Source organism: Conger conger, chromosome 7, assembly GCF_963514075.1.
Source record: "Conger conger chromosome 7, fConCon1.1, whole genome shotgun sequence".
In the NCBI taxonomy this organism is placed as follows: Eukaryota; Metazoa; Chordata; class Actinopteri; order Anguilliformes; family Congridae; genus Conger; species Conger conger.
This window is the reverse complement of record NC_083766.1, coordinates 7,970,052-7,996,955: the sequence shown is the minus strand read 5'-3', so window position 1 is coordinate 7,996,955 and position 26,904 is coordinate 7,970,052. Positions and strand designations below refer to the sequence as shown.

Here is a 26,904-nt window from a genome sequence, read left to right as displayed (position 1 = left end):
TGCGTCTATTGTCTCAAGGTCTCCGCTAACGTCGACCAATATCGTCGGCTGACCCGGACGCTGTAAAGATCGGCGATGTATCGATATAAAAATGATAGAATGAATAAATGAATAAAAAATAACCCAGGCACAGGAATGACCGTTGACCTTGTCGCTTCGCCCCCTCTCTCCCTCTCCCTCTCTCCCTCTCTCCCTCTCTCCCTCTCTCAGGCTTCGGAGCTCGGGATGCTCTCCGTCTACTACACCTACATATTCACCACTCTGGTAAGGAGGCACGGCCTGGGGCTCCCTAATGGATATTAATGATGTTGCGGGGCGCTTCACATTGACGACCCTGCAGGAATTATTCATATGGGTATGTGATTAATGGCTGGCTGATGAGATGGTACTGTAGATCGATGTGTTCATATCACCCCCCTGAGGATGGACCGACCCCCACCCCACAGACCACCCCCCGCTCCACTCTGCACTGTGTGGACCGGCCCTGCAGAAACGCAGCGTGTGTAGACCTCACGCACCTCTCCCTCCAAATTTAAGGCATCGGTTTATTCATTTTATGTCTTTGTTGCTAATTATATTTCATACTTATGTAAAATGTGCCTTATAATTTCAATTCATCTATGATTTGTTCATAGTAGTACCTATGGAGGGTAACTCGTACTTTCACAGTGAACGCGTTGTGCAGATTAAGTGTGAAATGAACTGTGTTAGAGTACATCTGATCCATGTCAGATATAAACACCGAATGTCTATGGGGGAGTGGTGTCAGCGGTTTGGTTCACTGGTGACACAAAGACCTGGATTCTGTCAAACACCGTTCACCACATGAAAGAACAATGTGATTCAATTAAATTAAAATAACCTTTTCTGCATTAATTTGGGGCTACATCACAATGAAAGGGGTTATTTTCTAGCCATAGCAAGGACATGGCTGAGAATGACATGCAGGCAGGGAAGATTACTTTTCTTAGTGATTGACATCGTGGGCTGTGTGATTGGACCTGCAGCAGCAAACATAGCGGCCTCTCTGCCTGGAGTCTTTTTTTTCATTGGTCAATTATAGCATGCTATGTTACATTACATTACAGTAATGGCATTTGGCAGACGCTCTTATCCAGAGCGACTTACAGTTGATTAGACTAAGCAGGAGACAATCCTCCCCCGGAGCAACGCAGGGTTAAGGGCCTTGCTCAAGGGCCCAACGGCTGTGCGGATCTTATTGTGGCTACACCGGGGATCGAACCACCGACCTTGCGGGTCCCAGTCATGTACCTTAACCACTACGTTACAGCCGCCATGCAGCCGCTATGTCTAGCTTGATGCTCAATGGAAGATATCTCACTCACACCATGTTCTGATAATGGGAAAATAAGTGATCACCAAACTGATTATATCAACTTGGTTATAGAAAAAATTGTCAAAATGGATGGAGATAAGAATAGGGATGATATGATTATATTATTGTGATATGCTATTATTGTTGTTTTGAAAAACAGACATCAGAAGACCAATGTGATGAGCTATGTATTTGAAGTTAGTTGCGCCTTGTTCTGTCTCAATTCAGTAATGTGGTGCAGCAGTTACATATTTTATTTAGTTTGGTTTTTATTTATGGGGGGGGGGGTCCTTTTTTCCCCCTCCCATTTGTACTACACCACTTTACTGCTATCCCGTAAAATTCAGCATTTTTATTTGTAAGAATATCGCCTAATTTCCACACATTAAAAAATGAAGTGGAATTAAAATGAATCAATGCAAGTTAATGAACACAGATTCAAATTAAAATAATAATAAATAATAAAAGGTTTGCGCCAGTTTGTCCTTAAAATACGAATGCACTGAATGACACGGTCACCCCTGCAGGTGCCCTTCTGGCCTCTGGCCATAAAAACCCAATATTTTGATGAAATAAACAACCTCTCTTAATGAATAGAAAAGTTGAGGACTGAGCTGAGGAGCGTGTGAGTTGCTTGCTTATTTCGTCACAGGGCCCATTGTCCAGCAGGCAAAAAAAAATCCTGATTCCGTTTATTTCACGAACCTTCCCCACAGGAATGGCAATTACTGCATTTGAAAACCATGTGCTGGCCCCATCCTAGTGATTGCCTTTAGTCATCCTAACATTTCTGTTACATTTTAAAAAATTTAATTGGAGCTGTATATTACTCCACTGAGCTTGTTTTGGTACGCATGCGGTAGGTCAGGTTTTAGACAGTAGACTCCCAGCAAGAGAGGGGGATATTTTAGTAGACATCACTGGTAATAATAATAATAATAATAATAAATTTTATTTGTATTGTGCTTTATATATATTTTTTTAAATCTCAAAGTGCTACAGATTAAAAAGCAGAAGTGCTAAAAAAGAAATACAAAACATGAGAAAAAAAGTTTAAAATCTAGCAGAAGGCTCTAGAAAAAAGGTAGGTTTTTAGACCTCGTTTAAAAGTATCCACAGTCTGTGGTGCCCTTAGGTGGTCGGGGAGAGCATTCCACAAACTGGGAGAGGCCGAGCAGAATGCCCGATCCCCCATTGTGCGGACGTTGTGGTCCACAGTGTCGAATGCCGCTGTTAGATCCAGTACAGTATGGTACAGTATGTGGCTTTATCCATTAGTGATTGAGCAGACCTTCAGACCTGGCACAAGAGAGTAGCAGACCCTGTGTTTGCAGTCAAGGTGCAATCTTCAAGCTCTAGCAGTAACTCATTGCAGTGGTGAATTAAAATGTGACCAACTCAGTTTTGCAAGTCAGTAACTAATATATGTTAGCATGTTAGTTATAAGTAAATTAGTTAGTATATATATTTCACACCCTTGCAAACCCTGCTACATTTTATGTGCATTGTATGCTTTTTCCAAGCAACCTCCAGGAAAATGCACAATGAACACAAACAGCTGCAATTTATTTTGCCATTTGCCATTGCCACCTATTTTTCTGCTAAAAACTCTTCACATCCGTTCCACCACATCCTACGTCATCCAGCAGCTGGGCACAATAGATCCTTGAAACGAATAACACTTATGAAATGTATATATAGCGATGATCAAAGAGTAGCATGGTAGGTTCCTGCCTCAAAGATTCCATTCAATGTCTGAAGGACATTTTAACACAACGTAACATTAGACACGACAGGAACAGGCCTTTCAGCCCAGCAATGCTGACCATTTCCTTGTAACCAAACGGAGGTGCACGTGCCACCTGCAAGGTAGATTTGGATTGCGCTTCTCCCAGTTGTAAGGGCGGGAGACCATATTAAGAATCGTGATGGGGTGTCCCCGTATGCAGGGTGTGCGTTTGAAGGAACAGGCAAAGGTTAATGTACACAACACGTATTGGGAAAGTTCGGGTAAAACAAGGTAAAGTCTTGGGATAATAGTGATGTAATAAAAGAAGCCTGTAACATTTTCTGGATTTCACAAAGTGCCTGATGGGCTCACAATCAATTCAACAGTTTCTAGTAACAGAACAAAGGTACTATATACTGTGGTTATACAATTAATTATATATAGGAATACCTGCTACTAGCGGGAACATGACTGAAATACAAAAGTAGAAATTTTAGTTCTAAAACATACCATGTTTCCAGTTCAAAGAACACACCTGACAGAATTGACTGGGCAAGGTCCTAACGGTTACACTACCACTAAAGTGTATCTAATGCTGAGTTTACCTAAAATTTAGATATAGTATTTAACACCATATCAAGCCTGATATTGAAAACACCCAGCATTTCTGCCTCCACTACATGTTCCAGCAAGCTATTCCATGCAGTGATGGCTCTCTGTACTTCCTAATGTCTTAGCGGAATTTATCGAATGCACATTTCCATTTATGCCCCTTCATTCTGGTCACAGAAGGCAACCTGAAGAACCTCCTGAAGTTCACTTTGCTAATTCCCTTTATGAATTTAAAAGCCTCAATTAAAACCCTAAGTCTTCTTTTACTAAGCTTGAAGAGATCAAGTCTTTCCTCGAAACCTTTATCTTTTATCTTTTATACAATCAATCTGGTTGCCCTTCTTTGAACCTTTTCCAGAACTGCAATACACTAAGTGCGGTTTCATAAAAGTATTGTATAAGGTGACTGTAAACTTAGATATACAGTATATTCAATAGTCTTGGCTATATATCCCAGCAACCTGTTGGTCTTTTTTAGTGCTACAGCATTTTCAAATTGAGTGCAGTTTTGTACCACCAATAAAGTAATTCTGCCTTATTTTGTTTCCCACATGCAAAATTACATTAGTTAAATCTGCCCACTTCTACATTCTGTTTAAATGGAAACGGATGGATTGGATTACTTTAGCAGATTCCAAACTGCTAGCTAAACCTCCCAGTTTTGTATCATCTTCAAATTTAACTCATTTCTTTCAATGTCCCTATCAAGGTCATTTATATAAATGAGGGAGAACAGTGGTCCCAGCACCAATTACTATGGCTACTTCCCACAGTTTCCTGCTCAGATAAGATCCCTCATTCTATTACGCTTTGTGTTCTGTCCTGTAACCAGTTGTGAACTTACTCTGAAATGCCTCCTGTAAATCTTCATTTTGATAATGAGTCTGTCGTGTGGTAGCAGGACTTGTGGTTTTATATACTCAGATTTCCCCAAAAACATTTGTACCCCATGACAGGCTCATTATCAAAATGAAGACAGTCCAATTTTGATGATGTCTACATGACATCATCAACATGATGGTGAGCATGGTTTTCACAAGGGAAGGTTATACCTGACAAACCTTTTGATATTCTTTTGTCAGGTATGACCTTCCCTTGTGGAATCCAATGTTGGCTATCCCGTAGGATGTTATTATTTTCAAGGAATATTTCTAGGATGGTGCAGTGGGTAGCACTTTGCATGTTCTCCCCGTGTCTGCGTGGGTGTCCTCCGGGTACTCCGTTTTCCTCCCACAGTCCAAAGACATGCAGGTTAGGCTGATTGGAGAGTCTAAATTGCCCATAGGAATGAATGTGTGAGTGAATGGTGTGTGTGCCCTGCGATGGACTGGCGACCTGTCCAGGGTGTATTCCTGCCTTTCGCCCAATGTATGCTGGGATAGGCTCCAGCCCCCCTGCGACCCTGTTCAGGATGAGCGGGTTAGGATAATGAATGAATGGATGAATGTATTTCTAGTTTGTCTCCAATGATAGATTCCAGTATTTTACATGTGATGCAAGTTAAACTGACAGGCCTGTAGTTTCCTCAATCAGTACAATTCCGTTTCTTATATATTGATATTATATTACCTTGTTAGAAACCTAATTTAAGGAATTTCTCCAGTTTCTAAAGACTGTCTAAAAATACTTGCCAGTGGTTTTAAGATGATTTCAGTACCGTTGGTATATGGTATATCAACTTTAGCACACACATTACCATTGTCATTATTCTCAGTACTGTTATTTTTTTTATATATACCTTATACAGTTTACTTTATTAACTTTATTCATTATGGAGACTGGTATTTCAACTTTCTTTTCCACAACTTCGGAATTAATTTACACAGTTCATCAAGTTTAATCCTGTTGTACCTGCCCCACTTCTCATTCCCAGTCCTGCAAACACAAAGTTTCACCAGTTTGCATTACAAAAATTTGATTGCATCTTTTAAACTTTTTAATTAGTAATTTAGCTGACGCTTTTATCCAAAGCACCTTACAGTTGACTAGACAAAGCAGGGGACCCCCCTGGAGTAATGTCTCGCTCAAGGAACTAACAGCTGTGTGGATTCTATCATGGCTACACCCGGGCTCCCAGTCATGTACCTAAACCACTAGGCGACAGGTTACCAAAAGAGCCCTCTTAATTTGCAAAAATACATCAAAACTAATTGTGGAATGTTCACTTATCCCAAGTGGCTCCATTACCCATATACAGCACATTCTGTCAGAATCATTACATAGCACCAGATCCAGAACTGATTTCCCTCTTGCAGGCTGACTGACACACTGTGCCAAAAAAAAGTAATAGTGGGGTAATTTAAGCCGCCCATGATAATAGACTCACCTCCCCTACAAGCTTGTTTTATATTTTCAAAGAGCACTGTATTCACACTACTGTCTGAAGCTGGCAGTCAGTAACACACTCCTTTGTTAATGCCACTCATGCTCCCCTATGAGTTTAATCCAGATATCCTCACTAGACATAAGCTGGTAACGTTCTGGAATTTCTTGTCCATTAACATTTTATTTTACACAGAGAGCCACATCCCCGCCTCTCTTACTGGATCTGTCCTTCCTAATAAGGTTGTAGCCCCCTATTTTATATTCTTCCCCATCATTTTACCCAAGCCATGTCCTTACTAGTAATCCATAGTAATCCTTACTATGCCATAGCCCCTGCTATTAACAGTCTCGGGTGGCAAAAAAACCTTTTTCCTATAAAAGGTTTGTAGCCATGTGTTAAACCTTCAAATATAGCTTTGCTTGGCTTTGCTTGCCCGTGGTACAGGTAGCACTCTAGCATGCTACCATGGGGGTCCCGTTCCTTATCTGTTCTGCTAATTCCACAACTGGATTCCTCCCTGCTCGAGCCAGACGTTTCTCTGTGGGCTCCAGGCAAGCTCTTACTTGGGCACCAGGCAGGCAACACACTATACGAGACTTCTTGTCATGCGAATAGACTCCACACTCCACAGCAGTGGCCACGTTAATCTTCCTATCTCTCCCTGAGTCTAGATAAAGTTACTGCCAAGACAGAGACACTAAGCCCACAACTTAAACACACAAATAGCTAGCAGTAGAAAGCGGAGGGGGGAAAAGCCTCTTTTAACTTCCTAACGCTCAGCATTTATGTAGTACTGAAAATGTTATATTATTGGATTATTAACATAGGTTGTTACTGGGGAGAAGAGTAAAATGTTTGGGACCAGTGTGCATCAGTTTATGATATGGGATTGTTCAGACTCTTAAGTTAAAAAGTTGTATTTTCTTTATTGTTGTTACATGCTACGGACACCTTTGGAGCAAATCCATCATACCTTGCTTATATGGGTTTTAAAAATACAAACAGCACAATTAAATCTTCTTCCTCAAACTATCCACACTCTGAACTACAGAGCGCCAACCTCCAAGTCAAACAAACCAAACAACCAAACAAACAACTGACAACTCTCAACTAGGAAGTGCATATCAGGCACGTAATTCAGCAGAACAAAGCATGTAATCCTCTTAGATTTTTAATTTTCATTCATGACCCTGCCTGAAAGTTGGTCAAACAGTGAGCTGAGCCCCTGAATTGGGAGTACTCTCTGCAGTACCAGAAAGAGTCGAGTTGACTAATTAAACCTAGAAGAAAATGATATATTTTTTCTAATTAGCGAGCAGTGGGATAAACATGTAAATGAGAAACGAAAAGACACACAAACAGCTATTTTTTCACCTCTGGCTCTCCCTCTTCGATTCCTGATTTTATATAAATAGGTTTAAGATTTAATGCAATATAGTGCACATCCTCCTTAACTTCAGAATGCTTTTATATGTTTTTTTGTAATTTTTTTATACCTACATCGTTATTCACTGAAATGACTAAAACAGCCGCTGTTGGAATTGTTTGGGAAATTAAGTGCCTGAATTTGTTTCTAAACTGAAAGACAAAGCACAATTTGCTTAGATTGAGTCTGGGCCTCAGGCATGCTCTCAGCATTGAGTGACAGCTGCGCAATCACCATGGAGATACTACAATTCAGGTAGCTTCCATGCTACATGGATACTAATAATTTTATGTATTTACATTTAGATATTTAGCTGCTGTTGTTGTTATCCAGAGCAACTTGCAGAACTTACCGTTTTTACATACTATTAATTCATACAGTTATATATTTACTGAAATAACACAGCGACCTGGCAATCAAACTCTGAGTTACAATCCGGGCTACCTGACGATAGGAATCTAGCTGAGAGAATTTATAGATCTGAAGTGGAGTACATACAGTAGTACCAAGGTTACATAGTATTATAAAACTTGCAGATTACTGCAGATTTATAAGATTATTGCCGGACACTGCAGCGTGTGTAAAAATTGAGTGAGGCGCTCATTTGACTTTATGTTGTCCCCTGTTTCCCACACTGTCATAGCTCACCCTGACAGTGTTCATCAGGAAACGACTGCAACATCACACCATCATTCTGCTCTCATTTTAGTGCCGTCAAGAGTGTTGTTTAAGGTGGAGGGTGTTGTCACATCAAATCATTTTTGATGAAATGATAATTTCTTTTTCTTTTTTTTTTTCCATAAAGAAATTTATATAGAGCATAAGTCATACCTGTCAACAGGGTAATGTGCAGTGAAAGACTAGATCCTGTGTCCGGCAAGTCAGATCTTTGCCTGATCAACAGCATCGCTTGGTGCTACTGTACATGTACACGCATACAGCATGTATATTTTCATATTCAATACTGAACGATAACGGAGGGTACAGGACCAACTAAGTGAAGGAAGGCAAGTGCAGTATCATGTTCCAATGAATCGGCAGGGAGAACATGCTATTATTGATTGAGTGCTCATAAATAAAAGACAAATTCATCACCGAATGTTGGGGTGAGGTAGAGCTTGGAGAAGTTCAGAGGGCAGGGCCTAGGCACCACACTTCCATAGACCAGACCGGCAACGCATCCCCGCCATAGCCACCGCCAACCCTTTGCACGTGCAGGCAAAACACAGCGGAATAGGGTATTTGACATAAATTAACTATATCTTTTGAAAACAATATATTTTATTTTTTATTATATTTCCAACAAGCTGAAAGTCTTTTTAGCATTTCCATACTAAGTTGACATTTTTACGATGAGTAGTTTTTGAGAACGAGAGCTTTGTTTGACACCAGCCATAGCGTTGTAGCTAGCTAGCTACCTAACGTTACTTGCCACTGGTGCTGAGGCAGTCTATCAATATATATATATCTATACAAATTATATACAAGACACGGAGCTAGCTAGGTTAACGTCAGTGTACCGCCGGACTTTGCCACAGGGCGATAGAGCAGGTGCAGAAGCAGACTGACGCTGGTTTCAAACAAAGCTCTCGTTCTGAAAAACGTTTCTCGTTGTGAAAATGTGAACTTACTGTGGAAATGCTAAAAAGACTTTCAGGAAATATAATAAATAAAATGTTGGATATTGTTGTCAAAAGATATCGCTAATTTAGGTAAAATACCCTGTTCCCGCTGTGCTATGCTTACCCCCGCGAAAGGGGCGCGTACATCAAAGTACCCGGATTCGGCGGTCTGGTCTATGGCAGAGCTCCGTGCTCCCGAAGGGCGAATCCTGATTCTCTTCCCAAGCTGGTGGAATTCCGCAGTAAATTGGAAGGTTGGCGGTGACTGAAAGTCATTCCCGTAAAGCCACCCCCCCCCCCTTACCTTCCCGTCGGGAGTTGCCGAGCAGCCTGCCTCTTCCCGGGGCACAGAGCGCTATCTCACCTCCCGCTGGAACAATCACGCTCCGACCATTCCAGCCAGCTCCAGGAGTACGCCTGGCCCCCGTGCTAATCTCACACGGCCGCAGATGAATTACCTGCCATCGCATTTTCCTGTGTAATTTGTTCCCTGGAATCGTTCCTGTGGCTGGCAGCCTTGCGCCAAAGCGACAGGCAGATTTTGCCATTTGCATTTATCTGCTGTTGGAATGTTTCTGCTCATTGGTGGATAGGAGTGTACCTCGTTTGGTTGGCTTTCAGGTGCGAGAGGTCTGCTGTTGAGTTGAGGTACAAGGGGAAGAAACGTTTGGCAGGTCTCTGTGAGCACACAGAGGCCTTGTGGGGACCGGCAAAGAAGCTGAGCCTCACCCGGAAACCATCAGCAATCTAAATTGGCTAGATGGAACTCTCAGATGTTGTACAAATTCCCAGAAGCAATTTTTTATTAAAAAAAACATATGTACACCTGTTTACTAGAAATAGAGTCTCGGTCCCACAGTCCCAACACTAAACAAAACAACATAAGTGCTCTTGCCTCGTTGATCGTTCTTGTCCGCTTCACCGCTTTCGTTTTATAACCCTGTTCTGCTCTTTGTGTGCCCCCGCCCCCATTTGTGTTGCCCAAGGGACCGTGTACCATTAAAGAGCGATTTAGCTTCCCGCCGTGGCGGTGTGGGATCGTTCGGCGGTCAGCGCGGGCATATCAGTTTCTGCAGGCTTTGGCGGGAGCGTGTGACGGCGGCGTCGAGGCGCTAATGCATCGTGACTAACGTGGGAGTGATAACCACAGAGGAGTGAAAACGGGCAGAGGTAAAGAGGGGTGGTTCTGGCTCTTGGGTTCTCTGCTCCCCAGGTTCTCTGACAGGATGAGTGTGGGAGCCGCCCTAATTGGCTGCACGCCTCAGAGGAATGTCTCCCTCGTTTTGTCTCGTTGAGAGGTCTACAGTGGAGCACAGACCAGAGAGGCGCTTTTGGCCCTCAGGAAATACAGTGCCACTGGGTGAAGAGTACCGTCCAAGTCATTTACGCTCCTCAGAGGCTAATAACACTGATACGACGTGATTCATTAGAACTTTCTTCTCATTTTTTAATGATATTTTTCTTTCTTCTTTATTTTAATTGATGTTACATATCTTGTATTTTGTATTATTTTTTTATATAATAATTTTTAATTCAGTTAGAATATGCACACAGTCATCCTGGCCACGGTTCATCAATGTTGACTTCCGTGGGAGTATATGGTCTCGTTCACCTTTCCACATTCTATTAAACTGAAGCTTGGTCCGCCTCCAGGGTGGGGCGGGAGCGTGGCGGTGTGGGATAGAGGTGTGATGTCATTTGAAGGTTAAAAGAGGAAGGCCATTAAGCCAGCAGTCCTCACTTTTGAGGCATGATGTGACGTTGACATGTTATGTGGCCATCGCCGTTGACGATGGTCCATCCTTCACACTGCCTGTCATTGTTGACTCAGCACACATGCCCCTGAGAGCTGACAGTGGAGGTGGATGATCAGACAACACTATTACCCCAGCCCCCCACCACAACCGTCCAACTTCTCACACAAACACACACACACACACACACACACACACACACACAAGCCTCCAGTGTACCTCGTAGCCTTGCCTCCAACAGTTATCAGATATATTGTGCGTATGTGCGTGAAGTGAAGATGTAAGAGATGATCTTTGTGGCTGTCATAATCCATCATGATAACATCAAACCTTTCCTTCTCAGTGCTTCGCCCCTCCTCCAAAGCCCAAACACGGTGGCATGTGTAGTTCATTTTGAGTGGAAAGAAATGCCAGAGAAATCCTGGAGAGGTATAACCCAAATAAAGGGATTGTGTTGTACTCTTGGCTTCACGAAAACCAATCACCAGTCACAACTCAAAGTAAACACACATAAACACATTCTTGTCTTGAGGAAGATGGAATGTAGAAAGTCAATTTTCAAGGTGGAAAAGTACCGGGAGTTGCAAACTACGACCTCCAGCTCTCCAACAGAATCGGCTTGGGTGAAGTTGCTAGCCATTACAGCAGATATTGCCTTTAACTACATTAAAACAAAATATGTAGTCTATTTACCAATATAGACATTTCCATTTATATAGCTACTGTATATCTTTTATCACGGAGGGACTAGAGGTTGTCAGATGGCCTGGAAACCTACAACCAAAGCCAAAATGTGTCAATAAAGCTAATCTAATGATATGTACCCTTGGGAAAAAACATGAAACTACATAAAATAGGAGTAAAGTAGCCTGTATCGAAAATGCCATCAGACTTTAAAAAGGTAAATGTGATATTAAGAAAAGTTTCATTAATACATAAATTGTAAAAGGGATTGTTAAATAAGAAAACTGTCCTCACGTCAGATTAGTGTGATTTACATACATGATAAAATGTAAACAGGAATTTGACCTCAGAACATGGTCTGACAAAGTAGCTATTCAACGTTTGAGGTAGTGTCTCTTGTGTTAACAAGAAATTAACGGTGTGACAATTTACCCATGTGACAACTTACAATAATCCTTGGATGAAAAGCTCTCTCGCTCTCTCTCACTCCCCCCCTTTCTATCTCTCTTCCCTCCCTCCTCTCCATAGTCAGGGTTAATTTATCATGTTCAGAAACTGAACCCCAATTGTCTTGAAGGAACTTGGCTTCAGATACAAGAGGTAGCCATGCATATTTCATAGCTCCCATCGCTTGTCGTAACTTGTCTATATTCAGATCTTATACCGTAGTACTGCTTGGTTCAAAGAGCTCATCAATTAGTCATTTGTTGAAGGATTGTTACTGAACAGCCTTTCATTCTACCTGAGATATTCACATGTATTCTACGTGGATATGAGTGTCTAGAATTTGCCTAAGTCAAACACTTTTCTCTACTGTACATTATTTTTTGCTCATTTTTATTCATTCCTGTGGCTAATTATCTTGTGATGACAGTTAGCATAATAAGTGATACTGTATTTGGAGGTTGGAGTGAGAAGTCATATTATCTTTTCTGAAAAGGTAGCATATGTCAATATATGGCAAAATAGGAAAATTACTGAGTACATAAAGCGCAAAATCTATTTAGTCTCGGTAAAAAGGGACTCCAAGGGGATTTAATTGAAATCTTTACAGTTTTAATGGGGATTTAAAAGGTTGACCAATGAAGCTATTTTAAGCCTAGTTCTGACTGCAGAACTAGAGGGCATCTGATTAAATTAGTTAGAAGAAAATTTCATTATCATACAATAAACTGTTTCTTCATATTGGGAGTCTTTGCTACTGAGAAAATCTTGCCAACATTTCAGCTGCAGGCAGAAGCTCTTGTGTGCCTCAGAACTAAACTCGAATGATTTCTAACTAGGGCTTTTATTAAATAGGCCTATCAGTCGTGTTTCATACAAATTCACATAATAATAATAATAATAATTCTAATCTGGGTACATCAACTATATCTGTTTTCTGTACTTTTTTAACCCTTTGCTTAGCATGTGTCCATGTATGTGATTTGATAATCTCACATAGACTGACAGTAGAGTTTGCATCACATTATGTGGCAGCGTGCCATGTCACGTGTATGGTAAGGTGACACAAATTACACATATTAAGGATTAAATGAAAACTAGAGCAAAAAGAGTTTCTATGCTTGTATATTTTCCATCTTCACAGTTAATGTCAGGGAACATTAATTACACTTTTCAATCAAGTTTAAATCAAGTCAAGTGTTTTTGGGTAATTTCAGAAACATTCCAACAAAAAACTTTGTCTGAAAAGAGCACTTTTCATTAAAAGGGACTTCCAAAAAAAAACTGATGGCCTACTGTGCTACTCAGTTACTTAGATGTGTCAGTTGGCATTATTATTTAACGTGATAAATCCTGAGGTTCATTTCAGGTGAAGCACAGCAGAGTGCTTTTCCGATAACAAAATCAGGCTTACAAGGTTCTCCACTCCTCGGGCCTGTGTTCTCAACGCGGTGATGCACTTCAGAGTTCACAAGCCAGTGTGAATTATCGATCATACTGTCCTCCAGGAAGGCAGGCCTTCAGTAGGCAGATTATTACCCGTCGTGTTGTTCAATAGGAGCTTTTTCTGCTTGAGCGCATGTCCGTTTACTGTCTGCATCAGGAGGTATGGGGCTGGCGTGACTGCAAAGCTCGGCTGGGTGTCCGCCGTGTGAAACGCAGAGGCTGTCCGCTCACATTTCAGAGGACACACACGCTATCCTGCGTGCTCCCTGACTGCGGGCAATATTGCATTTTTTTTTTGCATACAATCCATTTCTACGTTTGGATATTGGATATTTTACTGTGCAGTTCAGGTTAAGTACTTTGCTCGATGAGATGGCAGCTGGGAAGCCCCAGCTGGGTAATGAGCCCATAACCCTGGAGTAGCATGGCAGGTTCCCTAACAATGACTCTATATTATAGCCTATACTTTGATATTGTACTATTTGCCATTATGCCGCAAAACACTTGCAATTAGGAACAAAAAATAATTGGGAGTCCTCTGACAACTCAACTGTGTACATATTTACAAGTGAACTTTGAAAGAAAAATAAAATCCTCCCATAACCAAGTCATGATATCTTTACTTTACCTCTCTTTCACTTCAGTAGTAGTCTAAATCAGTTTTGCGATAGTGGCCTCCCTGATGTGTGCTTGCTACAACCTGCAGAGCTATTTCCCTGTGGTTTTATTTTCAAACTCTTGGAACAGCTCCCTTTTTTTTTGCAGAAAAACATCAAATGAAAGTCAAGCGACTATTGTTTACTCCTGTTCTATGATAATTGTCTGGCAAATTACTGACACAGAACTCCCCTTGGTGCCCCATTATGTGTGGTTAAACAACTGAATGTGACAATGTTGCACCTGACAGTGGAAGTGGCTGCTTAGGCTCATCAGTGACCGGATGAAAGGTGCATATTTATGAATATTAAGAGAATGCTATTCATCTGCTGGGGGAATTAATGTACATAAACATGTTTGCAATGTTTGTAAATTGCTGCCAAAGTTGACATGTACTGCTGAGAGGAGGATTGTTCACAGCTGGAAGCTGGCAGCTTGCAGAAATCTGTGAAACTGGCACAGATCAGATGCGCCGCAAGCAAGAGGAAACCGATCTGAAAGACCAGCCCTTTAAGAACAATAGTGGGCAGCGTCCTGCTAAGTTTAGTTTCGTTCCGTTCTCTAAACACAAATTGATTGCGCGTTTGCACACTGTCCGCAAAAGGTATTCATGATTGACTTGGGTTGGTGTGCTGTGCACACCAGTGGGAGATTTCCTTAACGAGAAAATCTACAGATCCGCCCAAATGCGTTTGATGTGCGTGGGCATGAGCATAATGGGTCAGTCCCGGCTATCATAAATGAATCGTCGCGGGCGAACTTTGAATCGCAAAGGCATATTATCCTTGAATTGACGCGATATCGCACACGCTCGGAGACGAAACCTTCAGTATAAGCCATTCCTTTTAAGTATAGGAAGAGTTTCATTCACTGCATTACATCTAATGCTCGCTAATTAATGTCCCCGCTCCTTTCTTTTGTTCTCGCTCCTTATGTGACACCCCCAGCTGATGTGGTCATGTGTAAATGAGCATGCTAATCAGTAATTAGCCAAGAAACTCTGGCTGCTCTCTTGTCACTGTTAAATAAATTCCGACGGCATTGCGTTTTTTCTTCCATGACAGCATAGAAACCTCATTAGTTATCTTTATTCTAATTTGAGCTTTGGAAACAGACCTCGACAAAGTCTCTCGCTTTTGCGAACGGTAATTTTCTCCCCCTTATCTGCTCTTTCCTTTTGGAAGGTGGCAGCATCTCATCTTTCATCAAATGCTCGCTGAGGTCCAATTGGCTGGCAGACATTAATATTTAATCATGGCGTACGATGTAGGCACCTGCTAAGTAATCTCGGTGTATAATATCCTGATACAATTTTCATTATTTTTATTTCATAGTCTGCCAGCTCTAAAACTCATTAATTACGAGTATTCGCCATTTCAAGTCTGTGTCGCTTACAATTCAAGTCCCTGCTGTAACTCTGTCCAAAGTATTGCTAGATTTATCAAGCATTGAGCAGGACTTCGCCTTTCATCTGACGGTACATGGTTAGTAACTGAAATGAATGAGAAACAACCAAATATATTCATGAGGTACACTTGCTAAATCACTATTACTAAAACTTTAACTTCCATTCATTTTATTAGTGATAACTTATTAACTCATAATTTATAATTTAAATTTTATTTATAAAAGTAGCATATTTGCTGCAATATTGCATTAGATCAATGCAAAGTACATCCTGAGGACACTGTAAATTATGAATAATCTGTGTTTTAGGACAGGAACAGCAGTAAATGTTAATACAGTATTTATTAGTGAACAAACAGGGCCTCGCTCACAAGCTAACCTCTCTAAATGCTAAAATGTTACTATTTGTTGGAATGAAACCACATTGCATGTTTTGTTTTTTTTGTTTTTTTTTACATGGCATTCAGCTGAGTTGAGTATGGCATTAAGTATATTTATCCGATAGATTAATTGAGTGTAGCTGGATATAAAAATGTGGTGCATTGCATTGCCATACAATTTTCACTGAATTAATTAATTTCATTGAATACATTTTTATATAATCTCTTTTTTTCTCTCAAGCCATCCATCACCAATTTAGCAATTTTATGTATTACGATAATCATTTTTACAATAAAGGTTTCCACACAATTATCCATAAACATAGACATTTTATTCTAATGGTGGTGGTGTGAGAATACCTGGACCCAGGGTATAATTATCCATAAATATAGATTATTTTCTTCTCATGGTGGTGGTTTGAGAATACCTGGACCCAGGGTATAGGCTTACTTGTTACGGTGTAGCCTTCACTTCTTTACCTATAAGAATGATGGCTTTATTTCATCCGTTTGTGTACATCTGTTCCTGTATCCTGTATCCTGTATCCTGTATCCTGTATATAGGGCAGCCTGTAGCGTAGTGGTTAAGGTAAATGACTGGGACCCCGAAGGTTGGTGGTTCGATCCTCGGTGTAGCCACAATAGGATCCGCACAGCTGTTGGGCCCTTAAGCAAGGCCCTTAACCCTGCATTGCTCCAGGGGCGGATTGTCTCCTGCTTAGTCTAATCAACTGTACATCGCTCTGGATAAGAGCGTCTGCCAAATGCTATTAATGTAATGTAATCTTATGGTATTTTTCTGTTAGTATCCCAGTCATTCCATTGAGTTCAATTGAACCACCTCTGAAAAGACTTATATATACACACACACACACAGTGGTGTGAAAAAGTGTTTGCCCCCTTCCTGTGTGTGGTGTTTTTTTTTTTTTTTGCCATGTTTGTCACACTTAATGTTTCAGATCAAACAAATTTAAATATTAGTCAAAGACAACACAAGTGAACACAAAATGCAGTTAAGTGAAGGTTTTTTTTATTATTAAGGGAGAAAAAAAATCCAAACCTACATGGCCCTGTGTGAAAAAGTGATTGCCCCCTAAACCTAATAACTGGTTGGGCCACCCTTAGCAGCAACAACTGCAATCAAGCGTTTGCGATAACTTGCAATGAGTCTCTTACAGCGCTGTGGAGGAATTTTGGCCCACTCATCTTTGCAGAATTGTTGTAATTCAGCCACATTGGAGGGTTTGAGCATGAACCGCCTTTTTAAGGTCATGCCACAGCATCTCAATAGGATTCAGGTCAGGACTTTGACTAGACCACTCCAGTCTTAATTTTGTTTTTCTTCAGCCATTCAGAGGTGGACATGCTGGTGTGTTTTGGATCATTGTCCTGCTGCAGAACCCAGCTTGAGGTCACGAACAGATGGCCGGACATTCTCCTTCAGGATTTTTTGGTAGACAGCAGAATTCATGGTTCCATTTATCACAGCAAGTCTTCCAGGTCCTGAAGCAGCAAAACAGCCCCAGACCATCACACTACCACCACCATATTTTACTGTTGGTATGATGTTCTTTTTCTGAAATGCGGTGTTACTTTTACGCCAGATGTAATGGGACACACACCTTCCAAAAAGTTCAACTTTTGTCTCATCAGACCAGAGTATTTTCCCAAAAGTCTTGGGGATCAAGATGTTTTCTGGCAAAATTGAGACGAGCCTTAATGTTCTTTTTGCTTAGCAGTGGTTTTCATCTTGGAACTCTGCCATGCAGGCCATTTTTGCCCAGTCTCTTTCTTATGGTGGAGTCATGAACACTGACCTTAACTGAACCAAGTGAGGCCTGCAGTTCTTTGGATGTTGTTGTGGGGTCTTTTGTGACCTCTTGGATGAGTCGTCGCTGTGCTCTTGGGGTAATTTTGGTCGGCTGGCCACTCCTGGGAAGGTTCACCACTGTTCCATGTTTTCGCCATTTGTGGATAATGGCTCTCACTGTGGTTCGCTGGAGTCCCAAAGCTTTAGAAATGGCTTTATAACCTTTTCCAGACTGATAGATCTCAATTACTTTCTTTCTCATTTGTTCCTGAATTTCTTTAGATCTCAGCATGATGTCTAGCTTTTGAGGATCATTTGGTCTACTTCACTTTGTCAGGCAGGTCCTATTTAAGTGATTTCTTGATTGAGAACAGGTGTGGCAGTAATCATGCCTGGGTGTGGCTAGAGAAATTGGACTCAGGTTTGATAAACCACAGTTAAGTTATGTTTTAACAGGGGGGGGCAATCACTTTTTCACACAGGGCCATGTAGGTTTGGATTTTTTTTCTCCTTTAATAATAAAAACCTTCATTTAAAAACTGCATTTTGTGTTTACTTGTGTTGTCTTTGAATAATATTTAAATTTGTTTGATGATCTGAAACATGTGACAAACATGCAAAAAAATAAGAAATCAGGAAGGGGGCAAACACTTTTTCACACCACTGTATATACTCATATATTTTTCACTTCAATGTTTTTCTGTTGAAAATGTCCAATATACTGTGTGACAAGCTCATTGTACAGTAAGTGCCACAACATTTCCTGATTGTTTCCCAGCATCTGTTTTAATGTATACACTGATTTCTTGCAGGTTGCAATGGAGTGAAACATAAAAACTGTGAAACAAGGCTGCCCTTTTTGACTTGTGCTCTTTTGCTGTTGTGTGTGCGTCTCTTTGGACGCATGAAACATAAAAAGACTACATACCACAGTACACAGCTGATAGACAGAGAAGTCACAGTAATGCTTGAAAGAGCTTGCTCTCTCTCTCTCCCTCTCCCGCTCTCTACCCCCTCCCTCCTTCATCTGTAGAGGAGTGTCAGGGTTAATATCTCATGTTCAAAAACTGACTCGCAATGGTCTGGAAGGAACTTGGCTGCAAATACAAGAGACAGGCATACATATTTCATAGCTCCCATCGCTTGTAGTAACTTGTCTATTCAGATCTTATACCTTAGCACTGAATAATTGCTACCGAAGATGCCTTGACCAGCCTTCCCTTCCACCTGAGATATCCACATGCATTCTATCGGGATATGGGGATCTAGATTTTATCTAAATTAAATACTTTCTTCCTAACATTCAATGCCATCTTCTCTACTGTACGTTATTTATTTAGTCAGACTAGTGTTATTTATCTGAATTAATGTGTTTCTTAATAAAGGACAAAGCTCTGTGGGGTTTAGAGTGAGAATGTTCCCTAAATAATGCAGATTGGTCATAATCTGTACTATCTGTGAAATGATCTCTTCAACCCATGAAGAGGTAGCATGTGCCAATATATGGCAAAATGTGAAATTACACTGAGTACATAAAGCCCTTAATCTATTTAGTCTTGGTGAAAAGGCTCTTGGAGGTGATTTAATTGAAGTCTTTATTAAACGGTTGACCTATTTCAAGCCTAGTTCAAAACAGGAGGGCACCAGTGTAAATTAGTTAAAGTAATTCAATTCCGACACAAAAGGGATTTCTTCAGATTGGGAATCACAGAGAGAATCTGGGCAGCATTTCAGGTGGAGGCAAAAGCTTTTGTATGTTTCAGAGCTAGGTTGGAATGATTTCAGATGAGTTAAATGCTATCAAATCAGCACCTGCACCACATTGTAAGATCTTGATTGTCCAATCAGCTGTAATATATTGTATATATAGTATTTATCTGTACAACAACAGCATTTTGTTTTTTTGACAAGCAGCGGTAGCTAGCTAGCCTAGGTATTTGACTACAGCTTTACCTATGGGGTAGAAAATTATGAGACGTTGCCCTGTTTAACTGCAAAAGCTATACCCAGGTAACATGTAATCCAAACTATAGAACTATAGATGATAATGATTAGCTAACGTTATATTAAATAATTTATAAGATAAAATATAACTAGCTAGGTAAGGTTTGAAACAGCAAACTCAACAGCTGGCAAATATTGCCATGTCATTATCTGTTAACCAAGCTACCTGTAGGCTACAGGAAAAAAACTGGCAGCTATGATGCTGATGCTGATATTTTTACTGCAATCTCCATTGTTTTATGAATTGCTTGCTTCTAGGTAGCATAGACTTGTAAGTTGGCATAGCTGTTTTTGCTCTGCCAATTTATTTCTGCTTTCCAATCCATACCACGCCCTATGTCATACGTACTACATGGGCCTACTTGCACACATGTTTCAACCAGAGTAGTCAGTCAGGAAGGGACAGAGTCGATTCTTGGCTGGCCCCCAGGGTCTGGAAATAAAAAAATTTAAAAAATTTAAAATAAAATTTAAAATAAAATTTAAAATAAAATTTAAAATAAAATTTAAAATAAAATTTAAAATAAAAATAAAAATAAAAATAAAAATAAAAATAATGATAATAATAATAATAATAATAATAATAATAGTAATAATAATAAGGTGGCACGGATGGTGCAGTCGGTAGCACTGCCGCCTCACAGCAAGGAGGTCCTGAGTTCAAATCCCCGTCGGCCAGGGCCTCTCTGTGTGGAGCTTGCATGTTCTCCCCGTGTCTGCGTGGGTTCCCTCCGAGTACTCTGGTTTCCTCGCACAGTCCAAAAACATGCAGATTAGGCTGATTACGAGTCTAAATTGCCCGTGAGTATGAGTATGAGTGTGTGAGTGAATGGTGTGTGTGTCCTGCGATGGACTGGCGACCTGTCCAGGGTGTATTCCTGCCTTTCGCCCAATGTATGCTGGGATAGGCTCCAGCCCCCCTGCGACCCTGTTCAGGATAAGCGGGTTAGGATAATGAATGAATGAATGATAATAATAATAATAATAATAATAATAATAATAACAAAACGTGCATCTTACATGCTACAGATCTCAACCAAACCACATGAGATTTGAAGAGATTTGAAGATTTGAGATTCATTTGAAGTTACATTGTGTTGGGATGGGGGAGAAGTTTCCCACACTAACATTTTAGAAGTATATTTAGGCCTTTCGTTAAATGGCTCATTTCAGTCCCTAGGGTCGACTGAGTGGGCGGCCTGTAGCATAGTGGTTAAGGTGCATGACTGGGACACGCAAGGTCGGTGGTTCAATCCCTGGTGTAGCCACAATAAGATCCACACAACTGTTGGGCCCTTGGGCAAGGCCCTTAACCCTGCATTGCTCCAGGGGAGGATTGTCTCCTGCTTAGTCTAATCAACTGTATGTCACTCTGGATAAGAGTGTCTGCCAAATGCCAGACATCAGTCAAGTTTGAGAAAAAGGTTTGTGGTATATTGTGAGAATATGCATTGGGGAATCACAGGAGAATGAGCCTACTGTATATTCACTGAAAAATTGACCAGATTTTGTACCAGGTGGTTTTGTACCAGACTTACCAGGAGTTTGCATATGATCAGGTCTAGTTAAATACTGGAGGGTACAATAGCAGGATCCCCTCTTTGAACTAACAAACTCTGTATTATAACCCCTGTTGGTTCACCACTGAATATGAATCCTCTTTAACGGAAAGATTTTTTAAATATATCACAGTTAATGTAAATGTACGTAATACAGTATATAATAATTCTAAAGGGAGCCTGACATTTTATTCGTTTTATTATGATATATGCAATCATCACATTTAATATATTGACTGAGAACCGCAACAGAGCGTATTGGCCAAACAGCATAAAACACCACAGGCCTTACAGAGTGAAATTGAGTCATGTTCCACACCACAGCTGCGCCATGGAAGTAATATCCATTTGAATATGGAATTTTTGATATGATTGAGAAGGAAATTAAGCATCAGTTATTTTCGACTGACAGGTTACTCACTGTCTCATTCTCTCTTTTTTTCAGATTTTAAAAAACACATTGTGTCAGAGTCTCTTATGCGGAGGCCAGCTCTGTAATAGTCTGATATTCATGTGGTCAGGATGGCTGCCCTCTCGGCTAAGGTGTACACAAATGTGCAGATGCTGTTGGCACGGTTTGTTAATCCAAACAATTCCTGGGACAGCCTGCTGATATGTAATGTTGCAGAAAGTGCTGGCATTTATCAAGGCCTTATAATTTCCTGTTTTCATGAAAGAAAAAAAATAATAATAATCAGAAAACAGCAAGAGGCTTTTGCCCTGAAATTAAATCTACATGGCAATTGGTCTGAGCATGAAATTGACTTATTGCCTGGAACACGGTGTGAACATTCAAGCTGTGATAGTAACCGCTCCTAAAGCGGCAATCGCTCTGTTGTGAGGACACAGCTTCACTCCTCTTGCCTACTTTTTGAGTAAATGTAGTTATCCAACCGGGAATAATCCTTCTGTGATTCAAAAGTAAGGGTCCTGTGTCCAAAGTATGACGAGAAAAACATAAACATAATGCTTCCAGTTAAATTGTGCCAAACTTTGTGCCAAAATAATCAATAATCCTTTTGTCAATAATTATTAAAATATGGCAAAAAGGTGTAATCATGAATAAGAACATATTCTTTGAGGATAATTATAGACCACGGTTGGAAAGAACATACCTGGGCCATGTCCAAAAGAGCCTTTTAACTGACTGACCTCAAAATACAGTATGTACTGTCGACTAAACCTACTCAGTGGAACCCTGGAAATAACTATATTATCTGAATATTTTAAGTACACTCCGTCTAGAGAAAATGTCACCCACTTAACACCTTTGTCATCCAGTGTACTGAATGTACACTCACTGAGCACTTTATTAGGTATTTATTTGGCTTATCTTATTGACCAATTGGTCTTCTGCTGCTGCAGCCTATCCACTTAGAGGTTTGTGTTCAGAGACGCTCTTCTGCATACCACTATTGTAATGTGTGCTTATTTGTGTTACTTTCACCTTCCTGTCAGCTTCATTCCACGGTCATAGTCACTAAGATCACATTTCTTCCAAATTCTGACATTTGGTCTGAAAAACAGCTGAACCTGTTGACCATGTCTGCATGCTTTTATGCATTTAGTTGCTGCCACATTATTGGCTGTTTAAATATTAACTGGTGTACAGGTCTGCCAAATAAAGTGCTCACTGGGTGTGTGTAAGTAAGCTGTTTCAGATGTGGTCCATGTCATTTTCAGCCATATACCAATTAACCAAGCAATATCACAGATAGAACTCAGAGGTGATGGCACCGGCTTACATGCAACTTGATTCCTGTTTTAATGGTGAGATGCTGAGAGACAGAAATGGTTCCGCTGATTAAAGCGAAGTCTGCTGGGTTAAGGGAGGCAACAGTTTCCCACGATCTTCAAATCTGTTATCTGGAATATGGATTAACTGATGCCTTTCCATTTTTCCCCTGCCAAAAAAATTATTCCAGAAAGTTGTAACCATCTGCTTTGATATTTAAGTAGATAAGCCCATCTCAGGGGTAAGACTCTGTGATTCAGTTGGCTGATGTAAATGGCGATAAAGTCACATCTACAAAGTCCAAAGGGAGCGGTTGGCCTTTTAGAGAAGGTCTTCTCATCCATAAATTGCCATTTTCAAATGAAAAAACACCAGGCCTCCAAAAGTCTTTTTAACACATTTTGTCAGCAACAGCAAAGAGAAGTGCGGGATTCTGATCTGCAGCTATGTAAGCTCTGTTTGTTTTCCTTTGTTCTGGGGCTGTAAGAACATGTTCAAAATAACAAAGGACCTCCAACCCTGGAACCTAAAGGCACCAGTATACTTAAAAGAAAACAGAAGTTTTTGTTCGAAACGAACCGTTTTCGAACAACACACAAACAAAATGATGCAGCGTTTTGAGGTGTTCGGGGGCCACTTCTGATGATTCTAGCTCCCTTGCTTCTTATCTTTCTCTCTCTCTCTCCCTATTTCTCCCTCCCTCCCTCCTTCTCTCGCTCCATCCCATGGGGGTAAGACCACCAGCTCACTCGTGTTTGTTTCTGCTGTTCAGCTGCTTCGCTGGGACCTTACTTAACGACCCGGTCTCATTTACATACACAATCCCTTTAATGATCCGTTAAACTGCAGTTAACAGAGTGTTTACAAAGTGTTCCCTGTTGGGATCGGAGGGGTGCGTGAGGTGGGGGGTGCTGGGCGAGGTGGGGAAAAAACTGGTGGATGTGAGAAAGAAAGGGCATACAGACTTTATAGCTGACTTTATTGTGATGTGAAAAATGATTAATTCATGAGATCCAAATCAAAGGTTAATATATTTTAATGGCCAAAGCACTATGAGGTTTATATTTTTAAATGAATGTTTTCTCTAGTTCTGGATATGAGATTGCGTCCGTGTGTGTGTGTGTGTGTGTGTGTGTGATATGACATATCGCAAGTTACCTTCCATTGACTTATTTATAGATAGATTTATAATAGATTTATTTATGTAGTTTTAGCTAGTTTAAAACTAAGGGAAAGTGTGTAAAGTAAAGACCACTACTGGCCTCCTAGCCCACCTACTGGGATTTAATTAGAGTGCTGCAGTTATTTTTCATGGTACTATAAATTTGTTATAATATACCGGAGTACTATAAACCTGAGACCATCCTGCTTATCTTCTTTGTTTGGCTATGTAGCTGACCTCAGCAGCATTGAGATCATGTGATAGTCCACTGCAGAGTTAAAGTGTCTTATAAGTAAATGTATGTCTTAAAGTTTGGAATTTATGCCGTATTAATTATCGCGTCATGGTATTATAGCAATTAATGTAGTACTTATTCTTTTGTGTACCACAAGCTCCCCTAAAAACCTCGGCAGATTAATTGCTCAGTAAATTAGATGAATAATCGTGTGTCCGGAAACGCTTTTTGCCGTAGCGAAATTGGAGGGGAAATTGTGCTCCTGCGCTCTTTTAGTTATCTGTACTCTGCAGCACTGAATCCAGATCTGAGAGTGAAGGAACTGATGGCCTTTTCTGCAGTCTGCGCTTAAGAGGACAGCTGAAGGAGACCGTAATCTCCACGGCAATGCTTTACCTCTTTTTAATTTGAGTGCATTTTTTAAGACCTTGCCAAAGAATGCAGTGGTGTGGGGGAATAGCTCTCCTCACACCTGAGGTGGCTTCATGGTTTCATATTTAACTTTCAGAAATAAAACCCCCTTTATGCACTTTGGAACTATGCATGTCATGTGGCAGTGGGGTGGCATTAGCTCAGGAGGGATGATTGGTCGTCTGGCAGTTGGAGGGTTGCCGGTTCAAACCCCCCCCCCCCCCCCACCCTGTGTGTGTGGCTGTGGAAGTGTCCCTAAGGGAGATACATGATCCCCAATTGCTCCCAACAAGCTGGTTTCTGCCTTGCAAGGCAGTCAGTTGCTGTTGGTGTGTGTGTGTGTGTGTGTGTGTGTGTGTGTGTGTGTGTGTGTGAATGGGTGAATTCGACACTTACAGCAATCAATCAAAAGTGACTTGGGTCGTGGGTGCCTCGTCCTGTTAAGGTGCAGTTTTTCCGCATGGATAAGCCCCACAGTCTGGTATCAAACTAGGCCCACGCAAGGGCCCAAGTACAGACTGTGGGAAACTTGGCAGCCATGAAAGAGCAATGCACAATTTCTGTGTTATGAATGGCATCACATGCTTCAGGAAGAAAGCACATGCTTGTCTGTTCTCCCCTGAATAGATAGTGGTAGATAGAGGTTCCTCCACTCAGAACTGATATACGTGGTGTCTCGGTGGCGCAGCCTGCAGAGCACTGACCGCATGCTCATTGTGAGCCGTGACGTCAACGGTTCGAATCCGACCGTCTGACAATTTGTCGCATGTCTTTCCCTCTCTCTCACCCCCATTCTTCCTGTCTCTATATACTGTCCAATAAAGCTGAAAAAGGCCTAAAAAATATCTTAAAAAAAAAAAAGAACTGATATACGTGAGGTGAGACAAAATCAATATTTTGGGCTTCATCCGTTTTTGGCCAAATGTCCACACGGGGCATGTTAGCACCAACGACTTGGAGCAGCTGTACAGAGGCTGGCATCTAAACCTCTGGCTGTTTCTCTTCACAGGAATTTTCTATGCTGCAGTTGGACAACATGGCCGACCAGCGGGTGAACATCGTGGGCTTCTCCGTGTTCAACCACAGCCACCCCTTCTTCCAGGACTTCCTCTTCAGCCTTAACCGCTCCTGGCAGGAGAACTGCGACCACGCCCCCTTCGCCGGACCGCCGGTGAGCATCGATAGGCCACGCCCACTCTCATTCAAGCGTACAAGTGCAGCCCTACTGTGCAATAAGTGCCATTATGCAACCCAAAAATGTTTAAAGTGAGAGATAATGTCATATACAAGTGCAGCCATAGTGGTGCAATATGTGTTATTATAGAAAGGACATAAAACTATACAATTCAGTATGTGCCTTGAATGGTAATGTCAGGAAAACTTTTAAATTGTAGTGTTGAACTCATCTGGGCAAAAGCAAAGGTCCTACAATTCAATCATGGCTGGTTATAGAGATTATTTCTTAATTGTTGGTACAAAAATAATTTATAACTGGCAGGCAAGTATGAAGTTCCAAAGAAATATGCTAAATTATTCTCTGTTGGAGTTATATTTTGCAATCAAAGCAATTTAATTTATATTATGTAGGATTGACATGTCAGCTGCGATAAAACTTAGGTGATATGTGATATTTTCGGACTTAATTATCTCTCTCTAACATCATACATTTGTTTGTACCTTGCAATCTGAAAATAAACTAACAGCAGATCAAACTGTAAACCAACCTTTATTAGACTGTGTCATCTGTGTGGTGTATACTGGGAGAAAGCTTCCATTTTGTGAGGGGAAAATGATCTCAGAAAAAAAACAATGTTGTCACCTTCATATTTTCTTTGGTTTGCTCCTGAAAGCGCTGTAGTCTTAAACTCAATAAGGCATTAGGTGTGTTCAGTGCGTTAATCTAGCCCTTGTCCAGAAGACATCGATGCACACCATCCATTGAAACCCAGTGTTTCTGTGACTGTTACTCACGCCTAATTATGGTTTATCTGTAATTAATCAAGATGTATTTTTGGACTGCGTCAGACGGGCTTCAGCTCCTGCTCCAGAGTGAGCTGATCAGAGATTGAACCGTCAGAAAAGCTCAGGCTCCAAATATGCTTTCTGAAAAGGTATCTGCTGACAGCAGAAGCGGGCTTATGAAAGAGTGTAGGGCATGTCGGTCT

General features: G+C 40.9%; 1 protein-coding gene across 1 annotated transcript in view; it reads left to right on the top strand.

Annotated features, from left to right (window-relative positions):
- Positions 1-26,904, top strand: part of LOC133132519 (glutamate receptor ionotropic, kainate 4-like) — a 192,702-nt gene that overhangs the window by 98,674 nt on the left and 67,124 nt on the right. The window contains exons 8-9 of the mRNA XM_061247979.1: positions 211-264; positions 25,749-25,910. Of these exons, the coding sequence (XP_061103963.1) occupies positions 211-264; positions 25,749-25,910 (216 nt within the window). The remainder of the gene's footprint in view (positions 1-210; positions 265-25,748; positions 25,911-26,904) is intronic.